General features: G+C 44.2%; 1 protein-coding gene across 2 annotated transcripts in view; it reads left to right on the top strand.

Moving 5' to 3' along the window:
- Nucleotides 1-22,984, top strand: part of Rgl1 (ral guanine nucleotide dissociation stimulator like 1) — a 255,966-nt gene that overhangs the window by 91,429 nt on the left and 141,553 nt on the right. For both annotated transcript variants that reach the window (XM_076547614.1, XM_076547615.1), the window contains exon 2: nt 11,131-11,294. In XM_076547614.1, coding sequence (XP_076403729.1) covers nt 11,163-11,294 — 132 coding nt within the window. In that variant the 5' untranslated portion in view covers nt 11,131-11,162. The remainder of the gene's footprint in view (nt 1-11,130; nt 11,295-22,984) is intronic.

Genomic DNA, 22,984 nt, shown 5'->3' with positions numbered 1-22,984 from the left:
GTGGCTGCACAAACATATTTTGACAATCTGTTTAAAATTTGAGAACAAAATTGAGTTTTGGGTTGTTTCATTTAGGCTTAAAGGGTTTTCGTTGTTGTCTTTCACTTCAAAACAATGTACTTTGTCTTTCGTGGATTGTAGAGATGAAAGTTTTAAAATGTCTCCACCCAGCATGCACAGGAACACCAGGTATATTTCCCCAGTGCAGTGCACCTATGCAGAGCTTGAAGAGGACAGAAAAGCATGAAGGAAGAAAAAAGTTGCAGGGCTAATTTTTTAAAGGTTTATTTTAATTTTATGTGTGGGGGTGTTTTCCCAATATGTAAGTCTGTGCATCCTGTGTGTGCCTGGTGCCCCTGGAGGCCAAAACAGTGCCTCAGTTCCCCTGGAATTGGAGTTAGGGACAGTCGTGAGGCACCATGTGCATGCCAGGAACTGAACCAGTTCCTCTGGAAGAGCAGCCAGTGTTCGTGACCACTGGGTCATCGCTCCAGCCCAAGTTGCAGTATTCTTAGTGCAGTTCACAAAACATCAAGTGAGAGTCATTGAAGAGAGACTGCATCCTTTTCCAGTTCACATCAGGAGACAGCATTTTCTGATGAAAATGTCACCATAGGATATATGGCAAGTTCATAATGTAACAAATGTAAAAATTAAATAAAACAGAATTCTGTTAAGCTATGGCCTTGGTGAGATGGGTCGGTGGGTATAACGCTTCCACACAAGCTTGATGACCTGAGCACAGTTCCTGGAACCCCTGGGGGGAGGAGGAAACGGACCCCCCCCCAAAGAAACATGTCTTCTGACTCTAAAACCACAGTGTGGCACATTTATATGCACACACGCACGCACATGTATACGCGTACACACACACAAATGCACATACATTAAAAAAAAGGTAGCCTAAACTTTTTTGTTGTTCTTTGTGCCCTGGCCACACATGGCACAAATGGACAGCCTCAGAAGACCTCGGCAGGCTCAGAAGCAGTGCTGACAGAGGCCCCCCTGATTAACTGGATCATGGTGCGGCATTCCTGCATTTGCCCAGGCTGTTGAGTGTTTTATCCCATTGAGGATGGCTTCCCATGTTAGACCAAACCAAGAAAGGTTAAAATCTAAGTTCGTAGCTGAACTTACTCCAGCACAACATTACAGACCCCCTCCCTGGGTGAGTGTTGGACCCAGTCTTAGATTTTATTCCTATTCCACTGAGGCCAGAGTTAGGGGGGCATCGACATATTCACATGGGAATTTTCTGCCAAGTGACGTTTCTCACAGCTGGTTATTCCAGCCAGTGGCCGTCTGGGTGCTGGGCATCACTAACTGGATAATCAGTAGTGAGAACTAGTGAACAAGTCTCTCTCTGTGTGGAGCACAGCGCTGTCTGGTCAGATGAAAAGGCTTGTATGTAGCAGCACATGGTTTGTTGCATGCCCTTACTGTCTAGAGGTTCTGAGCCCAGACAACTGGTTGTTTGAGAACCAGCTCCCTCTGCATGCCTCTCTCACAAGTTCCTCAAAAGAGGTGACACCTGCCATGTTCCTACAGCCTAGGAAAGTGACTGTAATGCGATTGATCCAGCTTCTGATCATAGGAAATGAAAGATTGAATGAGGACTGGCCTTCAGTCTGGAAGAAGGTAGTGTGAAGCTTACTTGAAGGTTAGTCAAAACAGTTCTGTGCATTAACTGGTAAGCGTTCTCACCACAGAATCCAACATTTTAGTCTCTGTCTCTGTCTCTGTCTCTGTCTCTCTGTCTCTGTCTCTGTCTCTCTGTGTGTGTGTGTGTGTGTGTGTGTGTGTGTGTGTGTGTGTGTGTGTGTCCATGTGTGTCCTAGTGCAGGTGAAGTCCTGAGTTTGATGTTAGCTGTTCTCTTCACTGCGTCTGGGGCTTAGCAGTTTGGCTAGACTGGCCGGCCAGTGAGCTCCAGGGATCTCAACTTGTCTACCTGATCACAGTGTACACTGCCTAGGCCATACCTGGCTTTTTAGGTTGGTGCCAAGAGTCTGAACTCATCTTATGCTTGTGTGGCAAATAGTTACTCACTGAACATTTCCTCATTTCCACATTTGAGGTCTTACATATCTCCCAAAGAAACCCACCTCTGAATTTTTTTAAAGACTCGATTTCTGGGAAGTCAGGTTTTGTTTTGTTTTTTTAACATTTTTTTTGATGTGTGTTTGTGCATGTGTGTATAGTTATTTTGTGTGTGTGTGTGCACATATATGTATGTGTGTGAGTGTGTGTGTGTGTATGTGTGTGTGTGTGTGTGTGTGTGTGTGTGTGTGTGTGTGAGAGAGAGAGAGAGAGAGAGAGAGAGAGAGAGAGAGAGAGAGAGAGAGAGAGAGAGATCAGAGGACAACTTGCCAGAGTTGGTCCTTTCCTTCTACTGTGTATGTTCCAGAGATCAAATTCAAGTCATCAGGCTTGGCAGCCAGTCTCTTTACCCACTGAGACATCTTGCCAGCTTGGAGCTGAGAGTTTTGACATCTGCACAACACACTTAGGTGAGGTGCACAGTGGCTCTGTGAGGAGAGGTATGGAGTGGGGAGGCCAAGCTCCAGGGCTGACACTTATGAGAAAACTGGGGGTTTCTGCTCAGGATCTCCTCCTGCTGAAGAGACGCTTGTGAGGTAGCCCGGTGCCTGTGGGGTGGTGATCCTGGGGTCCATGTCACTGTCAGAACGTTGGAGACCTGAGAAGGACGGCTGACTTCAGCGTGGACAGGAGAAGAGCCTGCCCCCGTTGAACCGCATCGGCTCCGCCGAGGAGTCCTGCCTTTTTGCCTTTATTCAGCAGTTAAAGCTGGAGTCTACAGAACTGGGAGACATTCGTGCCTGGGGCAGTCATGTGATTTACAGCTCTGTCTCCTGTTAAAGCTTACAAGCACATAATCCATAATAACTGAGCTTTGGATCGTATCAGGCTATAAAAAGTACCGTTCCCTAGAATTCCTCTTAGCTCTCCTAGAACTGGGAAGGACCCTGTGATCTCAGCCTCAGTTGTGCTTAGGTGTCCTTCCCACCCTCCATGTCTGTCTCCGTGGATGTGCAGCCAGATTTTCCCACTGAGTGGAGACCAGGAAGGAAGCCCAGCCGTCTCCTGGGGTTGGCAGCGTGCTCGGCGGGAACTGCTGACCGTGGCAGCCTTTCTCCGGGAGGCTCACAGGGGTGGTACAACCTCAGTCTGGGTGTTTCTTCCCTTTTTTATCAAGAAGTTCTGCCAAATACTATCAGTGCTCAGAGAAAATATACAAAATCTGAAGTCCAATGGGATCCGCTTTTAGAAATTCTCAGCTTCGGGAAGCTGAGAGAGGGCTCGGCAATTAAGAGCACTTTTTTTTTTCTTGTGGAGAACCGAGTTGGTCCCCAGCACCCACATAGCAGCTCACAACTTTCAGTAACTCCAATTCTAGGGGATATTCAACGCCCTCTTCTGGTTCCCACAGGTACTCCACACATGTGGTACATAGATATATATTCAGGCAAAACATCCATACACATAAAATACATACATACATACATACATACATACATACATACATATATATTTGGTTTCTTGAGACAGGGTTTCTCTGTGTCGTTTTGGTTCCTGTCCTGGAGCTCGCTCTGTAGACCAGGCTGGCCTCGAATTCACAGAGATCCACCTGGCTCTGCCTCCCAAGTGCTGAGACTAAAGGCATACGCCACCATCGCCCAGCTTAAAATAAATATTTTTAAAAAGTCAAGTTGAAGGGCTGGAGAGATGGCTCAGAGGTTAAGAGCACTGACTGTTAGCTGCTCTTCCTGAGGTCCTGAGTTCAGTTCCCAGCAACCACATGGTGGTTCACAACCATCTATCGTGGGATCCAATGCCCTCTTCTGGTGTGTAGGCATACATGTCATAACACTGTATACATGATAAAATAAATGAATCTTTAAAAAATCAAGTTGAATCAAGTAGGAATCCTTCACTCTTTGAATTGTTTCTGCATTTAACTGGAGACAGTTGCTCTCAGAGTTGGCTCTAACTGCATGGACTCTGTTGTGCGTTCCTGCTCAGTCTCCAGTGAGCCTGCCCCTTATGTAATGAAAATGCCTTTGAAAATGGTTGCCCAATGCTTGACATTTATTCCAAAATACACCACGATGGCAGCTGCTTAATCCTTCATTCTGGTGAAATGCTTTTAGTGGAAAACAAGTGTTTCCAAAGGGTGCTGGCCATTCTTGAGGAATTGAAGCGGTATATTGAGTGATGCCCAGTCTTCTCGCGATGAGCTGGCATTCTGACGGTGGAGGCCAGAGTACGCTGGGGAAAGCAAAGCCAGCCGAGAGCTCTCTACAGAATGTGGGCAAACTGCCTTCTAGAGGGCAGCAATGCAGTGCCATCTCAAAGAGGAAGACCTGGGGGCTGACGTATCTCCATCATGTACCGTCAGATGCAGCTGACATTTAACATCACTCTGCAGTGACTTGTTCCTTGTTTCACTTCTGCATAGTGAGTGCCCAGTGTGGGAGTAAGCAAAATCTATAATTGATGAACCAAATCCCAATAGAAATCCTTATTTATAAATCCTTATTTATATTTAGCAATATGAATCCTTCAGCTACTGTAGACTAATAATTCAGGTTAGTTTTGCTCCCACTTTTGGAGGAGATGAATGTATTATTTTGCAAGTCGGAGGTGTCAGCCCCTTGAGTCAGGCCCCTCTCGCAAAGACCTCTAACTGCCAGGTTCCATCCACAGAACGCTCTACCATAACCGCTGGACCCTGCCCCCATCCTACAGAGTAAAAAGCCCAATCTCTGGACATGAAATCCCACCAATCTCCACCCTGGAAAGTTCCATACCTTTCCCAAGAGACTCTATCTAAGCCCTGTATCGTGTTCAGTTCTCTGCTGTTTCTCGCCTGAGCAGAGGCAGCCGCCTTCCTGGTTTTTCCTCTCCCAATAAATCTCTTGTGTGAGGTTTGTTGTGTGACTTCGTGGTATTCCTTGGCTCCTGGCTGCCAGGATACCTTTCCATCTGAGCTGTAATGCTTACAGGAGGTCTCTGTAGTTTCATCAAGTTATACTTAAGGCGAGAAAGCCTAGGCTAAGAAAGGTGAGGTGACCTGCCCCCGGGGTACAAAGACAACGAGCTATTGAGTCATCATCCAGACTCAGGACGTGAGAGGACACAGCCACTGCTCTGTGTACTAATGCTGAACCTGAGTCCAGCTGAAATGCAGAGGCTGTTCCTGATGGATGGGAGAGCCGGAGATAGTAGACGATCAAGATAAACAAACCCGGCTTATCTGGACAGGGCCTCAGCTCACCAGGAAGAGGGATGAGGAGGAAAGGGCGGGAGGGTGGATTGACAAGACAAAGAATCATGGAAGAGAGCAGAACAAGGCAGATGCCAGACAGTTTCCAGATACATGTGTAGTTGAGTTTGAAACCTAAAAAGATTTAGAGGAAAACTAAAACTAGAAAACTAAAAAGATGTGGAAGCAAAGAGCTTATGTATACATGAGACACACAGAAAAACTCATGTTTTATTAATACATGTAATGGCCTCTGCAGGGGCGGAAGAGAAGCCAGACTCTGACAGGAAGGTAACCGCCAGAGCATCCCAGGAAGGCTCTGGATATGGAACACTCTTTCCCCCTTCCAAACACATTTAAAGAAAGAGGGAGAAGAAAAAGAGGAGATCATTGTTGAAGGATATCTCATGCTCTGTTTATCACCCTAGAAAGAAAGTGAAATTCAATCAACTGTGGACTGGTTTAATCAAAGTTTAGCATGGAATTAATAATACAGACCGATTTGTGAGTGAAGTCAGGCTCTAGAACTTACCTTAAAGCCATGTTTCAAGAAGGTTGTCTTTCTATGGTTGTCACAGATAAATTTATCAAATGACAAGGATATTAATAATAGCATTTTTTTGTGTCTTTAGATTGCTACTCAATATTTATGTCTCTAAGTTTAACGTCTACACACTGACTTGGTGCTTAGTGGTCATGTGGGGATGAGGCCTTTAGCTCAGACCTTTATTATATCGTGGAAAATGTGATGATCTCTAGTTAAGAATCATTTTTGAAGGAAAAGGAAGTAGATTATTAAGATCTTAAGTAAAGCACAGTGTTAGGATTATTTTTAAAAGACTATGCAGGGGTTACAGAGAAGCCTGGGGGGGGGGGGTGTGGAGAGGACTTGCTGAGTGAGCCTGAGGCTAGAGTGTGGTCTCCAGCACCTATAGACACGCTGTGTGGGCATGGTGGCGACAGGGAGCCTGGGCTAGCTGGGTAGCTGGGCTAGCCGAATTGGTGAGCTGTGGGTAGAGGTAAGAGACTCTACCTCAATGGTTCTCAACCTGTGGGTCATGACCCCTTTGAGAGGGTTGCATATCAGATATCAGATATTTACATTATGATTCATAACAGTATCAAAATTACAGTTATGAAGTAGCAATGAATACTTTCATGGTTGGGGGTCCCCACAGCATGAGGAGCTGTATTAAAGGATCGCAGCATTAGGAAGGTTGAGAAGCATTGCTCTACCTCAGTAGATAACGTGGGACACAGTAGAGGGAGACGCACAGCGTCATTCTTTGGCCTCTACATGCATGTGTGCATGCATGGTGTGCACACGTGCCCACGGGCCACATGCTTGCATACCACACATACGAAAATACAGACATTAAAAGTACAGATTTCAGTTATAAGAAACATCCCGTTACAGGGAAATGCATCTTTCTGTCTAGCAGCAGTCAAATTTTGAGGATAATTGTCTCACCAATTTTAAACTATCAGTTTCTTCAATTGACACATTTTGATTAGACAGATCCTTGGATCTGACTTAACTTTGGAAAACTCTAATTAAGAAAACCAAGACTATTCAGCTGTAGTGACGTCAGAATTGCAGATCTTGAAGTCAGGGTGACCTTGGAGACCCTTACGTGACTTCTGATGGGAAAATCCTTTGTCTGTGTCATCTTGGGAGCATGCTTCTTCCACTCACACTGTCTTTCCTGTTCTAATTTTACTCCCCTGCTTCCTGCAGTGGAGACAGCAGGAAATTTTTCTCAAGAAATTTTATTTCTTAGTGTCTAAGAGAAAAATAATGCTTTTGTGTTTTCTGATTACATATTTGCCTTTTTAAAAGCATTTCACATACACCCTCCACCAGCCTGGTCCCAACTTGTGACTGCTCTGACCATCCAAGAGTTTTATAAAATGATGGTTTGGGGGTATTTTTAAGGTAACAGCTTTTCAGAACCTATTTTCATAAGGTTTAAGATATTTTGTACTCATTCATTAACTAGAAAAGAAGATTGCCATTGAACTTTACAGTGAATCCATCATGTATATAGTGCTGTTGAGTGACTCACATCAGTGGTATCTGTATGGAGGCTGGTTTGTAACCTTTGACCCTATGTTTTAAGAATGAGGACAGCATTGTAAGGGAGGAAGGCCACAATGCCTTCTGTTCTCTGTTTACAAAAATTGGCCACCGTGCAAATGTCTAGCTGGCTTTTAGGAGAAACAGTAGGAAACCTTTAACACAATAATTGCTGAAAGAAAACGTAAATTTGAAAAAGAAAATGTATAAAATACTTTATACTTGAAGAGGAATAGGCAAGTCTGGTTGTATAATTTGGGGGTGGGGCAGCCAAGCATTCAGCCAAACATATGGGGTTCCTCTGAGCGAGGGGTCCCATGTGACTAAGCAGGTCTGTCAGTCACACACCTGTAAAGCCTACCCCGATCAAAACTTTAGTCAGTAGGGAAGAGGGAAGGGAATAATCCCTTGCTGGTGACATTTCCCCCTCCATCTAGCCTGCTCTAACTACACTGCGCACTACTCAGGTGTGAGCCTCTCTCTAGGGGGCGCTGTTGTGCCAGAGAGAAACCGACATCAGCCCTGGTGCGCAGGAAGGGGCACCAGAAGGAGGGTGCTCCACCCGGGAGGAGAGGGGGTGGAGGGAGGGCTTTCAGAGCTGATGTGAGAGCAGGAGAGGGGTGGAGCAGTGCCTTCTTAAACGACCTGGAGGTGGGGTGTTGGGAGGGGAACTCGGGGACCCCCGGCTTCCTAGTAGTGTAATACAGTTACTTGGGCCCTCTGAATTTCGTGTTTCACCCTGGTAAAACAGTGGCAACCACCTTGTAAGGTTATTGCATGTACGCGAGCTCAAAGGGGAACACACGGAGCCCAGTGGCTGGTACCTAGCGTCATTGGTTTTTTCTCTCTGAATGAGCAGATAATGAGGATTGGGTGGAAAAGACCTCCAGTGTCAGGGCTGGGACAGCAGGTGGAGAATCTCCAAAGCTTGCCGAGTCTTGCAAGAGCTGGCTGCCTCTCCGTGACCCTCCTCGGCTGCCAGTGCCTTGGGGCTGTTGCCAAAGCAGAAACGCATCTTTCCCCCAGACAGGGTAAGGAGCAGTCTGTGGGAAGTCGGTTCACAGTAGAGTTCAGTCCCAGCACTGAACATGGGCCAGCTTTCACCCACACTGTGGAGCTGAGAGAGCAGCTGTGGGCAGACGGCGAGTCGGCACTGTGGGTCGCTGGGCTGCAGCGTGCTTACAGATGCACAGTGTTTGTTCTGAGATTTTGTAATTTGTCTACTTCATCCAGTTACGTTTCCATGACATGTGGAGAGTGCAGCCAGAGCCGTCTTATGTAGTTTCCTCACTTTGTTTTGATTTATTATTTGTTGTTTACAGCATTATCTCCAGTAACAACAATGGAATTTCCTTCCCCACCAATCTGGTCTATTTCCATTTTGCCTGTTTATTTTTAATTTCCTTTTTCTTGGCTTGAAACCTCCCCACGACTCTGCCTTGTTTATTCCCTCGCATGTGTCGGCATCGTTTATCAGCGTGTCCTCTCGGAGGAATGCGGTCCACTCTTAACTGTGTAGGTTGTATTTTCCTGACTCCTAACGGGAGCATGCTCTGCACTCCGTGTTTCTAAAGACTGTGTGATGGCCTGGGCTAGCTCATGGTTGCTCTCTGCAAGCAGGCAGCCTTGCTGTCTGTGGCTTCCAGATGAAGCATGTGAGGCCCCAAGGCAGAGAAAGAACTCCTCTGTAGAGAGACTTGTCTCTGTTTCTCTGACGTACCCCTGGCCCTCTCTCTGTCTTAATTTTCCATCCACTCCGATTTGGCAGCAGGTTACATGAGCATAAGGCCTGCCTTTTGCAGATCTGCTCAACTCCCTGAAGCCGTAAGAAATAGTTGTTAATTAGTGATCAATTCCATCTTTCGATATAGCTACTTGGAACCCATGCTGAATCTACACTTGTTCCCTTATTGTGAAGAACTCAGCCCACCAAGCCAATGAGGTCTAAGGGGGAGATAACTTGACTTCATTACTTGTTATGTGAATTAGCAAAATACTGCCTCTTTTTTATTTCTGGGTTGTCATAAGTCACTAAATTATTGGATTGACCTTCATTTAACTTCATTTAACATTTACTTATTTGCTTATAACATTTGCTTTGAATAGGACACATCTGTAGTCTCAAAGGACTTCCAGGACTTGAAGGTAGAAATGGGGTTGACAGCAAGTAGATATGATGCAGTCATATCCTCAGTACATAGAGAGGGTCCCCGTTAAGTCTCTCGGTGGTGTGACTCGAGTGAACAGACCACAAACAAAAGCTACAATATTGGATGTCTTTGGGATCCATGTGTGTTTGCTTCTTCTCCTCCTCCTTCGTCTTGGTTTGTTTTTTGTTTTTTTGGGGTGACAGGGTTACTCTGTGTAACATCCCTGGCTGTCCTGGAACTCACTCTCACTCTGTAGATCAGGATGGTGTCAAATATCCATCTGCAATCCCACCCCCACCCCCCCGGAGTGCTGGGATCAAAAGGATGCGCCAGCTCCCGCTTGTATTTTCAAATGACTGGAGTGATGTGGCCTAGGTGGTGAGTCAGTGGTCAGTGGCGCATGCTCAGAGTAAGAAAAGGGAGAGAAAGGAACCAGGCACAAAGGGCCTTAGCTGCTGTGAGAAGGAGTTTGGGTTTTATTCTCCAAGAAAATTGTAAGTAAGAATATCATGAACAGATATGCCTCATTGTAAAAATCCCCCTAAGAAGGGTGTATTTGTGGCATGTTAATGAAAACAAGAAGGCTGTGATAAGATTCTGACAAGAGCTGAAGGAGACCTTCTAGAATAAGGATCCATTGAAAAATCTCGTTTGACTCCAGCATGAACCCAGCACCTAAGAAGGCGACGAAACGTAGCTGATACGTGGATGAGGTCTTCCTCGCCTCCTGCTTCCGTTGTAGGCCATGCTGTTTTGCTTTCTATTTCTGGGTGCTGGGGCTCTCATCCAGGGCCTCGTGCATACCAAGTGTGTGCTCAGCCACCCCCAGTCCTCCATCACAGTTTGGAAATATTGTTCTTGGGACATTTCACACATTATTACTAAAGGTTGTTTACAATCTTTCTGCCCTGGAGCATAGACCTTAGAGATCTGAGAACAAAAACTACTGAATTTTGTGTATGGCTAACACAGAGCTTTGCATGCCCAGCTGCCCGGCGTGTGTTTGAGGAGCAAAACTCCCAGGGCTTTCGCCAGTGTTTCTTCCAAACTATCGGTGAAATACAGAATATGAAAAGACCATCGTGATTTGCCTTTCCCCCACCCATCCACTGTTCCTCCCCAGGGTCCAGCGCAAAATGGCAAGAGATATAATAAGCAGATTTTGTTTTTTTAAATTTCCTATGACATTTGTATCATAGGAGATACAGAGATGGCTCAGCTGTTGAGAGCCCATGCTGTTCAGTTCTCAGCCCTGACATCTGACATCTTACAACCACCTGTAGCTCCAGCTCCAGGGTATCTGATGCCCTCTACTGGCTTCCAAGGGTACCTGCACCCATGTGCACAGACCCCTCCATGTACTTACAAATAAAATATTTTAAAAATAAAGTTTATATCAATGTCCATTATCAAGATGTGTCCCTATTCTCCCAGAAGCCTGCATTAAAACACCAGTAATAAGTATTTGAATATAAAAAGTGGCCATAAGAGTTATGTCTATTGTAATAGTGTTTTAGGTGGTTTCACTGTCCGAAAACCGAGCACAGTAATTTGCTTTCAAATCTTTTCAAATATTATTTTTTATTTTAATCTGGATTCTATTTTATTCTTCCACCAGATCCGTAATGCCTCCTGCTTACCTCTTTCAAGATGGACGGGAAATCTGTGGGAGAGCCTACTCAAGTGGAGTCTAAAGTCAAACTTTCCACCAAAGTAGACACAGCAGGACACTGGCTGGTGGAGGATCACGCTCGAATATGGGAAGTTTTAAAGACAGAGGAGGTAAGACAATGCTTACTGTTCCTGGTGTAGCTGACACCCCAGGCCGGCTTGCAAGTCTGTTCAGGCACCGTAGGAACGGCTAAGACTGGAGAACAGTAAGCCAGACATATGTCCCCTGGGCTTTATCGATGACAGTGATTCAGGTAAAGGAGGTAATAGCGCTAACTGCCAACACATGAAATTATAACGAGCTCATACGTGTGTAACCTGTCCTGTGGTCTTGGATACCTCCCTGGTGTAGATGAAGGCATTCTTCTTCCTGTCTTCTCTCCTAGGGTTGCTCTTCTGTGATTTTTCTTCTTTCTCAAGACTTTTATTGAAGTCTCAACAAATGCTAGTATCGTGTGTGTGTGTGTGTGTGTGTGTGTGTGTGTGTGTATGTGTATTTGTGAATGTGTGTGTTCATGTGTATATATGTGTGTTTGTGTGTATATGTGTGTGCTTGTGTGCTTGTGTTTGTGTTTGTGTATGTTGTATATAGAAGATAGAAAGAGGGAGAAACCACTCATGTAGTTATGTGTTTGAGATACACTCATAACTAATGACAAGGTCCTGAAGAAGCTTTCCCCGAGGCACAACTGAATGAGAGGCTATAACAAGAAGATTAAAAACCAGGATGGAGTTGATAACCCGAGCTTGGGAAAACCTCACTTCACTGACCTTGGCATTTACCCTTCCTGACTTCTCTGAACTGAAGTGAAAGCTAGGGTATCATGGATGGAAAGAGCATCTCAGGGAGAATGCCAACCTAGAACTTCAGAACAGCTAATGTGGTATGGAAGCATGATAGGAAAAACACTGACCACTTGGTAAACGGTACTGGAAGACAAAAAGTGTCTTCAAAGGGCTCTCCTGGGAGCTTTCACTACCTTAGAAAGCTGTCCAGGGTCTGGGCCTCAGTTGCAAGTTCAGAAATATTGTTTCTCATATAGCTAACAGCAGGGTGCTCATAATAAACACAATATAAAAATGCAAATAATGATGGAAGGTTATGCTGAGCTGAGCGTATGCATGCCCATATGTAAGAGTCTTCCCATTTCAATACCTGTTGAGCGAATTTTGGGGTTATTTATTTTAAAACTTGTTAATTTTTTTCTAAAGTGGTGATACCAATTTATGATCCTAGCAATAGTTTACAAAATTTTCCACTATTCTACATGCTGTCAACTTTTAGAATTAATATTATATAATTTTTCAAATATTGTTGATATAAAATAAAATTTTCTTCATTGCTCATCAGTTCTTCTTTTGCATCTCAGTCTTATCTGAGACTGATTTTTAAAAAAATTAAAACATTTTATCACATTCTGTATGTTTATTTTGTGCATGAACGTCATTTGCCAGCTTGAGCCTGCTTTTATTTTTCCATTAATATTTACTTTTCTGAGGATTACAATATAATGAGTCTCTCTTTCTCTCCTCCCTACACATACACACACACACACACACACACACACACACACACACACACACACACACACACACACACACCGATGTCTTTCATTGGTCTGGAAATTCCTCCACAATTTTTAAATCCAGAATTTTCCACCTTCTCCTTTGGTGAGTCCTACACAATTTGTACTTTCTTTTTCATTCTTTGTTCATGCTCTCCAACCTCTTTCAGAATTACTGTATTTTATTTTTCTTTGTGCTGCATTCTGATTAATTTCATGTCTACATACTAACCACTGGCCCATATTTTTACTTCTAGAAGTTCCTTTTGATTTTTTGTTTTATAAAGTGTCATTATTTATTTGCCTCTTGCTTCCTAATCATATTTTTATCTTTAAAGTCCCATGTGTTAAGATCTGGGAAGGGTCTGAGATTTTACTCTGGTGCCACAGTTTCACAAATACTGGAAGACAATATGAACCTCTTGGCTCAAACAAGTGACTATTACTCAGTGAAAGCTGTAGCCAGAGTGTGCACGTGTTTGTTTTGGTTCCCTTGACCCAGTTCCTACAAGAGGGACAGAGCTGGGCCTAGGTGGATACCTGCACAGGATGTGAGCACTGAGCTGGGGAGTCTTCTTTCCATTAGCAGGCAGTAAGCAAGCTTGTACTTTGACTTAGTGGGAGACATCAGTGCATCTCTCAAAATTCCTTAAGGCTAGCCCTTGAAAAAATGGTCTGGGTAAAGATTATCTGGGACTTTGAATTTTTTACACACACAGTAAGACAGGTAGGAGGCAAGGGAGACTTCATAATATTTTTTCCTAACAGTGTTAAATAGAATGATTTTAAAATTCCAATTTTATTTCTAAAACTGTATGTCTTATTCTATTCTCTGATCTGTCTGTTTGTCCTCACAGAGTGTGATTTTTGGCCGACTTTATTTTTCTTGGGAATGACAGAAATTTCCTCCAGGGAGGATTTCCATTTGTTTTTGGTAACGCTACCAATGGAAGGCCATTTTGTTTATTTTATTGAAAATAATTTTTCATATAATATATTCTGATTATGGTTTCTCCTCCCTCTATTCCACCCAGTTTCCTCCTCTCCTCCCATCAAGATTCACACTCTTTTGTCTCCTGTTAGAAAACAAACAGGCATCTAAGGAATAATAAGATACCATACAATAAGATAAAACAAAGCCAGACAAATTAGAATGTGACGGAACAACCAAGCAAGAAAAAGCACAAGAAACACATATAGGCACACAGACACACTGGTTCACGCACACCCGAACTCCATAAAACACAAAACTAGAAGCCATGGTACATATGCAAAGGACCTGTAAGGTTAAAAATAAAGCCCTGGCTTAACATTGTGAGACAAGGAACCTCCAAAGGTGCTGTTTTGTTCGTTTTGTGTTGGCCATCTAGTGCTGGGCATGCAGCCTACCCTTAAGAGTGATTTGTTTCCCGAGTGAGACTCCCTTGGAGAAAACTAATTTTTCATTTGCAAATGGCTATCACTGTAGATGGCTTCTGGCTTAGGGATGAGTGTGGTATTGTATTCTCCCAAATATTGTGCATGCTAATAAACTAATCTGGGGTCAGAGACAGAGCAGCCACAATATTAAACATAAAGGATAGTCAGTGGTAGTACATGCCTTTAATCCTAGCATTCCAGAGGCAGAAATCCATGTGTTCAAGGATACAGACAGGCATGGTGACTCATCATGCCTTTAATCCCAGAAAGCAAGCCTTTAATCCCAGGGAGTAGGAGTAGAAAGCAGAAAGGTATATAAGGCGTGAGGATCAGAAACTAGAAGCATCTGGCTGGTTAAGCTTTTAGCTGCTTAAGCTTCAGGCTTTTGAGCAGCAGTTCAGCTGAGAGCCATTGGGATGAGGACACAGAAGCTTCCAGTCTGAGAAAATAGGACCAGCTGAGAAGTTGGCCAGGTGAGGTTAGCTGTGGCTCATTCTGTCTCTCTGATCTTCCAGTATTCACCCCAATAACTGGCCCCGGGTTTGATCTTATTAATAAGAACTATTAAGATTCATGCTACAGATGAGGATGTGTGTCCACTTCTCTTTTCAGCCCCAGGACCCCATCTGATGCAGAACCATGCAGTCCTTGTGTATGCTGCCTCAGTCTTTGTGAGTTCATGTGTACATTGGTCCTTTGTGTCTAGAAGGCCGTGTTTCCTTGGTGTCCTCCATCTCCTCTGACTCTTACACTTTCTGCCTTCTCTTCTGCAGTTTCCTGAGCCCTGAGGGGAGGGATTTGATGGAGATATCCTTTTTTGGTCTAAGAGTTCCATGATCTCTCACTGTAGTTGTCTGGCTGTGGGTCTCTGTGTTTGTTACCATCTGCAGCAGGAGGAAGCTTCTCTGGCGATGGCTGAGCAAGGCACTGATCTATGAGTATGGATCATTATATTAGGAGTCATTTATTGCTCTGTTCCTTGAGCAGAACAGGAGTGTTTGGTTTCCCTCTAGGTCCCTGGGTTATTTAGTCTCAGATTCTTGGTCACCCAAGCAGTATTGATAGCATGGGTTCCATCTCATAGAGTGGTCATTAACTCAAATCAGATGTTGTTGGTGACTCCCACCAGCTCTGTGCCACTATTACACCAGTGTATTTTGCAGGCAGGTCACCATTGCAGATCAAAGCTGTTGTAGCTGGTTGGTGTTCCCCCTTCTTTGATATCATGCAGAATACCTTCCAACACCATGAACACTAGCTCATAGGAGTGAAGGCTCTGGGTAGGCACTAGCGTGACCTCTCCATGGTCAATGAATTGTGTAGGTATTGTCTTCAGCAATTGGACCTTACTGTCAGTTTGTGGAGAGCGACCTTGGCAATAGCCTGGGTTCTTTGGGGGTTCCCATAGGACCCATTGGGCCAAGAACTTAGTTAGATATAACCCATTCTTGGTTCTGGGAGCTTCATTTGGTGACAAGAGATGTCCACTTGGGTCTCTGTCTTCCCCATTATTTGGTGTTTTCATTTAGATAAAAAAACGCATATATTCTAGGATATTAGGTTTCCTTAAGACCCCTCAAATTGCCCTTAGTTTTAGCTTTCCCTCTAGTATTCCCTCCTCTGACCCCCCTTTTCCCTTCCCCATCCCTGTCTGATCCTCCTAGTTCCCTCTTCCCCGTCATCCATCCATTACTACGACAAAGTCTACCTTTGTTAGGTAGGGATTGTAGCTTGCCTATCAGTGGCTTAACAACTAACATCCAAAGAGAAGTGAGTACATACCATGTTTGTCTTTCTGGGTCTGAGTTACCTCACTCAGGATGATTTTTTTCTAGTTCTATATATTTACCTGTGAATTTCATGATTGCATTTTTTGATGGCCGAGTAATATTCCATTGTGTCAATGTACTATATTATCTTTATTTATTCATCTGCTGACAGACTTCTTGACTGTTTCCAGTTTGTGGCTATTATTAGTAGAGAAGCAATGAGCATGGGTGAGCAAGTATCTCTGTAGTAGGATGAAGTGTCCTTTGGATGGATGCTGACCTCAGTGCCCATCTTTGTGGGTTCTACTTCCATATAGGCTTTGGCTTTGGAGAGATCTGAATTTCTTGACAGTTTATCAATGTATTGAAAATGATATTTTATTTTTTTTATTTTTATTTTTTTCTGAGGCAGGTCTCTCTATATAGCCCTGGCTGTCCTGGAAATTCCTATGTGTACCAGGCTGGCCTTGAACTCACAGAGATCCCCCTGCCTCTGCCTCCTGAATGCTGGAATTAAAGGTGTGTGCCACCACACCCAGCTTAAGATATTTTTTTTTATTTTATTGAACTTTTCTAGTGTGAGAGTCCACTAGGGCATTCAGTACAGCATACTGCTAGAAATGTGAGTTATTTTAAAGTATGCTCTTAAAACTTAAGAATCTATGTTTTAAAGTTTATCTTTTAAGATGTATTATACCTAGCAAGTATCATCTTGGGTCATGTGTTATTCTTTGTTGTATTCAGTGTATTCAGTTAAGTACTTGGTTATATGAGTTTATACATTACTGAACTTTGTAATCATCTAAGAGTTTCATGTAGTCACCAACCAGTGTCATGTATATTTGATTTTCAGTGAAGTGAGTAATCATAACTATTCTATATAATGCTCTAAAAACATAAATATTTAATTTTAGATTGTAAATAAAATGTATATTTAATAACATGTTATAATCTTTATAGAAGGTTCATTTTTGAAAAAAACTAGTTTCATAAGATGTCTGTAGCTTTTAGGTTTTCAAGTGAATGAGGGAGCAGTGAAAAGATTGGCCCTGTTGGGCGATAATAGTACTGACTAGCTTATAATTGTCAGAACTCACTGAATCACCTACCTTACCGTTGTTACCCAGTTGTGTGATAACGACACCCACTAACTTATGTACTCTCAGGACTCATTGAACTGTATCACTACCATTGTTACTGATTTTCCTTTAGACAGAATTTTGCCCTGTGATTCGGAGTGGTTGGAACTTGCCCTGTGGTCTCAGACTGGCCTCAGACTCACACTCCTCCCGCTTTAGCCACCTTTGTCTGGGATTACCTGTGAGCACCTCCAGGCTCGGCCAGACTGTAGGTGTTACACTGACTTGCTTTGTTATCTGTCCATCTTAATTCGATAAGGTTTGTCCTTAAAAATGGGCATGGGATGGATGAAGAGAGCTAAACAAATAAATTGATGGTTGAAGGTCAGTGTGGCAGATACGGTAATGAATGTGCCCACAGGTGTTCTGAGAGCAGACAAAGTAGCCTAGTACTCTGGTGTGAGCAACAGGGAAGGCAAGTGTCATAGTAAGCAGCATCTGAGTGCTTTTAAGAGGAAAGTGGAAATCAGCCCAGCAAAAAGAGTTTTAGAAGGGAATCGGATTGACTCTCCATAGGAGAAGGAGTGTTAGGTGTTAGAATATTCTAGAGTGTCCCCCCCCCCCCAACAGGGTTTCTCTGTGTAGTTTTGGTGCCTGTCCTGGATCTCACTCTGTAGACAAGGCTGGCTTCAAACTCACAGAGATCCTCCTGCCTCTGCCTCTTGAGTGCTGAGATTAAAGGCGTGTACCACCGCGGCCCAGCAGAATATTCTAGAATCTTCAGCGCCTATAGCAGAAGAGGTGTGGCAAGAGAGGAAGCGAGAGTGACCACGGAATGAAAAGCCTTCAGCTGCTCACTCAGAAGTTCGGAAGCTACCCCACGGTTCCCGGGGAGACAGCAAGGGGCCTTAGGCAGGGGGATAACTCTGCCAGGTTTGTTTTTCAGAAGGTCTCTGTTAGACCTGTGTGGAATGGTCCAGAATGCGCCAAACCCCTCTCGCTTACACTACCTGCTCTCGTCTCTGTCCCCGCCCTCTGTCCCCACTGTGAGCCAGCGCTAAACTAGGGATTATTGGGACAGTTCTTTTTTTTTTTTTTTTTTTTTTTTTGCAAGATAGTAATTTCTTTTCCCAGCAAGACTGTCTGTCTTTGAGACCACGCCCTTCAATCTTAATTTGACCTCGTTCATGAACCTCAAAGCACTGGCACTCTGTTAGACAAGGACAGAAATAAATGCCCGACTGACTGGTGAATTTTTTCATGATTCAATGGTCATATGTTGTTTCTCTAAATGGTAATGTCAACCAAAATGTTGTCATTTCTCTGTGTGTGGAAGAGTCATTGATTCATTTTTGAGGTAGAACTATGTTATAGTGATTTGATTTATTATTATATTAGATTTTTGTGGCATTGCTGGTTGACTCTATTGGATTGTCACAAACACTGGACTTATCTGTGTTCAGTTTTTGCATGTGTCAGGAGGCCAGTAAAGTAGGCTGTGGGGCAGAGACATTCTGTGAAAGTGAAGTACTGATTGCCTGACTGGAAACAGGACATGACCTTTCTCTCTTTATCCAGCTCAGGAATGGGGCCCCACATTGTCACACCACGTTCTTGGTGGAGGAAATAGTAATGCGTTCATCATGCATGCTTTGGGGATTAAATCATACTCATCCGAGGGACAGGAAGAGGGGGATCTTTTAAAAACTGGATGACAGTTTGGACAAGCAGTGGGAGTGTGTTGTGTTAAATTCTGAGGAGCCAGCTCTTTGTTGAACGTAAAGACTGGGGTCTGATGACAGAGCCCGGACTCTTCTATACAGTTCTGAGGAATTCCTTTTTCTGTCTGCCAAAATTTTCATCTGAGGCAAAGAGACAAAAATTTACTTGCTAGGAACTTATTAATGCATAAAATGCTTTGAAGCATGAGTTCTGAGATGAGCAAAGTTGACATCATCAGTAATGAGGAATAAAATATCGAGACTGAACGCCTTCAACTGGACACTGTAAAGGAGAGAAAATATAATTGACTGAGCACCTCCTTTATATTAAGAACTGAGTCTGGCAAATCAGGCTCCAAGGCTTTTTTGATGACTTTGTTTTTTGTTTCATTTTGTAAGAGAGAGAAAGAACGGGAAGGTGGCTGAGTAGGGAAGTGGGGTGGATCTGGGAGAGATTGGGGGAGGGGAAATATAATCAAAATATATTGTATCAAAAATAAATAAAAGATAAAAAAGAACTGTGCTCAGCACTTTCATATTTATCTATCTATTCAAGAGTCACAGCCCCAGGAAAACTTCATTTTATTCATCAGAAATTTGAAGATTAGAGATTGAGGCACATGCCCTAAGATAGATAGCTGGCAAGTTGCAGAATAGGTTAAATTCAGTTTGTCTCTCCAGGTCTGATTTGGAAGCTGCCTACAAGCTTCAGAACCAGCCTGATTCTACACTTCCTTTCCTCGTTCCAACCTCGGCCTGTTCTGGCTCAGGCAGCAGCCTCTGCTCCTAACAAACCAGCAGAGCTGTCAGAAAGCATGGCTCTGCAGTGTCTGGAAACAGACGCCATGGGCCATCGAGGTCAACGCCCTCTCCACTCTTCACAGTGTGGGCAGTCTTTGTGACTAAGTTTCTGTTTAGGTTCCCACCATGTAGCATCTGTCTTAGCTGGTTTAGGCAGCTATTAGATAGCAGCTCGGACAAGCCAGCTTGTAAATGACATTATTCTTACATTATTCTGAAGGTGAGAAGTTCACGACCAAGGTGTCCACCTGGTCGAATTCCAGTAAGGGGCCTCTTCCAGGTGGCAGACAACTGACATTTTTCTGTGTTCCCATGTGGCAGGAAGAGCTGGAAAACCCTCCAGGGTCTCTTTTACAAGACTGTCCACCCTGCTCATGAAGGCTTCCCCCTCACAGCCTGAGGACTTCCAAAGGTCCTGCTTCCTGATACACACTGGGGATTAGGATTTCAATGTTCAGACTTTGGGGAACACATTCCATTAGTATCAATATCCTGGTTTGTAAATGGCACCCTGAAACACTCAGCTCTGTGTAGTCTTGTCTGTAACTGAGCTCTGCTCCATATTGGAACATGTATGTTTCACCTGTTGCCTCGAAGCATGTTCCCTCCTTGGACATTAAAGCCACCCAGCAGCACATCACATGCCCTTGTTTTGTGCTCTTTTATTAGGCAGCCATGTGTGGTCATAAGAGGGACGTGAAAAACCTTGAGGGGAAACAAGAAAGCCAGCTTGTCATGTTCACAGGATGTAAAGCATGCCCCTCAAGGCCATATGGGAAGACAGTGGTGTTCAGGACGCAAGCTGGGGGAAGATTTAGACGATTCCTATACTGGAATTAGAGCTGTCAAGAGAAACAGGACAGGTGAAAAGCTTAGGATTGGCTAGTGTGAGGAATTTTGGTGAGCTGTGGGCTGATTTCTAGCTGCCTGCTACCCAGCCTGGGATGACTGATACAGGGGATAGCATCTCTTGACTAGATGGAAGTGGTAGTTCTGGAGTGGTTAGTTAACCTATGCAAGACTTGCTGTGGTCCCTTTACCTTTAGTAATTGGTTATCTTCTCTGAGAAAGGTATAGTCTCTCATAGCCAGGAAGAGTTTTAAAGATGTCAACACATCATAATACATAGAATTGAAATATTTACAACACAATTCCTGAAGCACAGTTATCACTATGGGCACACATCTGTAGTCAGAGAAGTTTCTCTGGCTCCAGTATACATACTCTATGACTTGTCAGTTTTCTCCGTTGGTCCTTGTTGCCAAGAGTCTCAAGTTTTCCATGATGTGTCCCATAAGTCCAAAGTAAAATGAGACACTTGGGAAGTCAAACTTTCATTATGATTGAATTTACATTGATATTCGATAGTCCCTTTTATTTCTTCTTCAAGGATGTCATCCTTGACCCCTCTGGTCAGGTGAGTGACACTCCTGTGTTTTTCTGTCATCACTGGAGAGGTATTTGTACATGGCTGTCTCCCAAGGCAGGGCCTCTGTCATATTCATCTGTATCAAATATTATCCAGTGTCTGGTGCAGGGTGGGCGCCCGATACTGACCAAATGGAGAAATGCGTGGGGGGCCTAAGAGCCCCTCTGCAGCCGCACTGGCGGGGACCCCAGCAAATCCATTGGTCTGTGTTTCAGTTTCCTCGTCGATAAGTTGGGCATAGAGATGGGGTTGCAGTGGGAATCCAGCTACAGCACGGGAGTCTTAGGACTGAGCCTCGTCTGTAGTGCATAGCAGGCGGAATGGTGCAACCGACTGCCTCTGTGGGGAGGAGTACCACTGTCCTCGGCCGTTTTCTGTTGCCAACATCACAATGCCATCGACTGGAAAAGGTTTATTTTGGCTCATGGTCCAGGGCTGAATCTGGTAGTGGCTTCTGCGATGGTGAGTCCCCACAAAGTTCAGGACAGTACCTGGCAAAGGACAGAGAGTACAAACTAGTGTGTTTTTCTTCTAGTCTCTTTCTGTTCATCACGGAGCCTCCGCTCTGATGACTTATTTAATTCTCATCTCCTCCCAAGGGCCCTGCCTCGAAACACCATATTCAGGTTAAATTTTTACTCCTTCCTTCCTTCCTTCCTTCCTTCCTTCCTTCCTTCCTTCCTTCCTTCCTTCCTTCCTTCCTTCCTTCCTCCCTCCCTCCCTCCCTCCCTCCCTCCCTCCCTCCCTCCTTCTCTTCCTTCCTTCCTTCCTTCCTTCTTTCCTTCCTTTCTTTCCTCCTTCCTTCCTTCCTTCCTTCCTTGAGCACGGTGTGTGTGTGTGTGTGTGTGTGTGTGTGTGTGTGTGTGTGTGTGTGTGTCTGTTCATGTGTGAGTGTGTGTGCATGCAGAGAACAGAGGAAGACATCGGGGGTCTTCCTCTATTATTTCTCTCTGCCTTATTCCCTTGAGTTGGGGTCACACACGGAACCTGAAGTTAGCTGTTTTGGCTAGGCCAGCCAGGGAACTCCCAGGATTCTCCGGTCTCTAGTCTCCAGCATTGCACTCACAGGCATGGGCAGCCAGGCTGGCTTCTAAATGGGAAACTCAGGTCCTCTTCTTGCACAACAAACACTCTTGCCCACTGAACCACCTTCTCAGCCCCCTCTGCCTTCTTAATAACTCACAAGGGGATTAAACTCTACCTTGACTTTCAGAGGGGCCAAATGGTATTTAAAACTAGAAAGCACATGGTCACACCACACTAGCCATCCCAGTGTATGACAGTTGCTCAAACTCAGAGTGTCTCCTAGATTCTGGAAATTCTTGTAGTCCGGATCACTTCTGTTTTAAGTGCCTGTTGCATTGAACCTGGCTGCACCTTTGCCTGTGTCTGGTGAGAGAAACCTTCCTACAGTTCCTGAGGACCATCTTTCAGGAAGACAACAGGACCCAGTTACACAGCACTGTCTTGAGACACACAAGTTATCTTAGGGCTGGGGGCAAACCAGATGTGGGTGTGTCAGAACCGCTGGGCCTTCTTTCTCTCCAGCTTTAGCAGTATGTTTCTCGAGGCATTGTTCTTGAATTCAAGAAGATGGCTTCTCTCCACTGTGGTTTATAACCTTATTTTATCCGGGCTGCTGATTTCGGTTGCTCAGGTGACAGGTATTTAAATGGGAAAAGGCAACCCCCTCCAGGACATGCTAACCCAGCATTCTCAGGCAGAGGGCTTTCTCTGATAAACCATCTTAGACTTTTGTGGTCAGTTTAGCCTGCTCTGCAGGGCTCCCCTGCCTGGAGTGAGTCTCGCCTTCACTACACCAGGCATGGACATGTTTTTGTATTTTCCTGTAAAAAACAAAAGAAATCCCAGTACATTTATTTTAAATAAAAGGCATGGAGTGAGGGGGCGGGGCATGGCAACCAGTTTATTAAAATAATTCATTTTTTAAAATTTTATTTTATTTTACAATACTATTCAGTTCTACATAACAGCCACAGATTCCCTTGTTCTCCCCC

Source organism: Peromyscus maniculatus, chromosome 11, assembly GCF_049852395.1.
Source record: "Peromyscus maniculatus bairdii isolate BWxNUB_F1_BW_parent chromosome 11, HU_Pman_BW_mat_3.1, whole genome shotgun sequence".
Taxonomy (NCBI): domain Eukaryota; kingdom Metazoa; phylum Chordata; class Mammalia; order Rodentia; family Cricetidae; genus Peromyscus; species Peromyscus maniculatus.
Note: the sequence above shows the minus strand (reverse complement) of the source record. Positions and strands in the feature narration are given on the sequence as shown.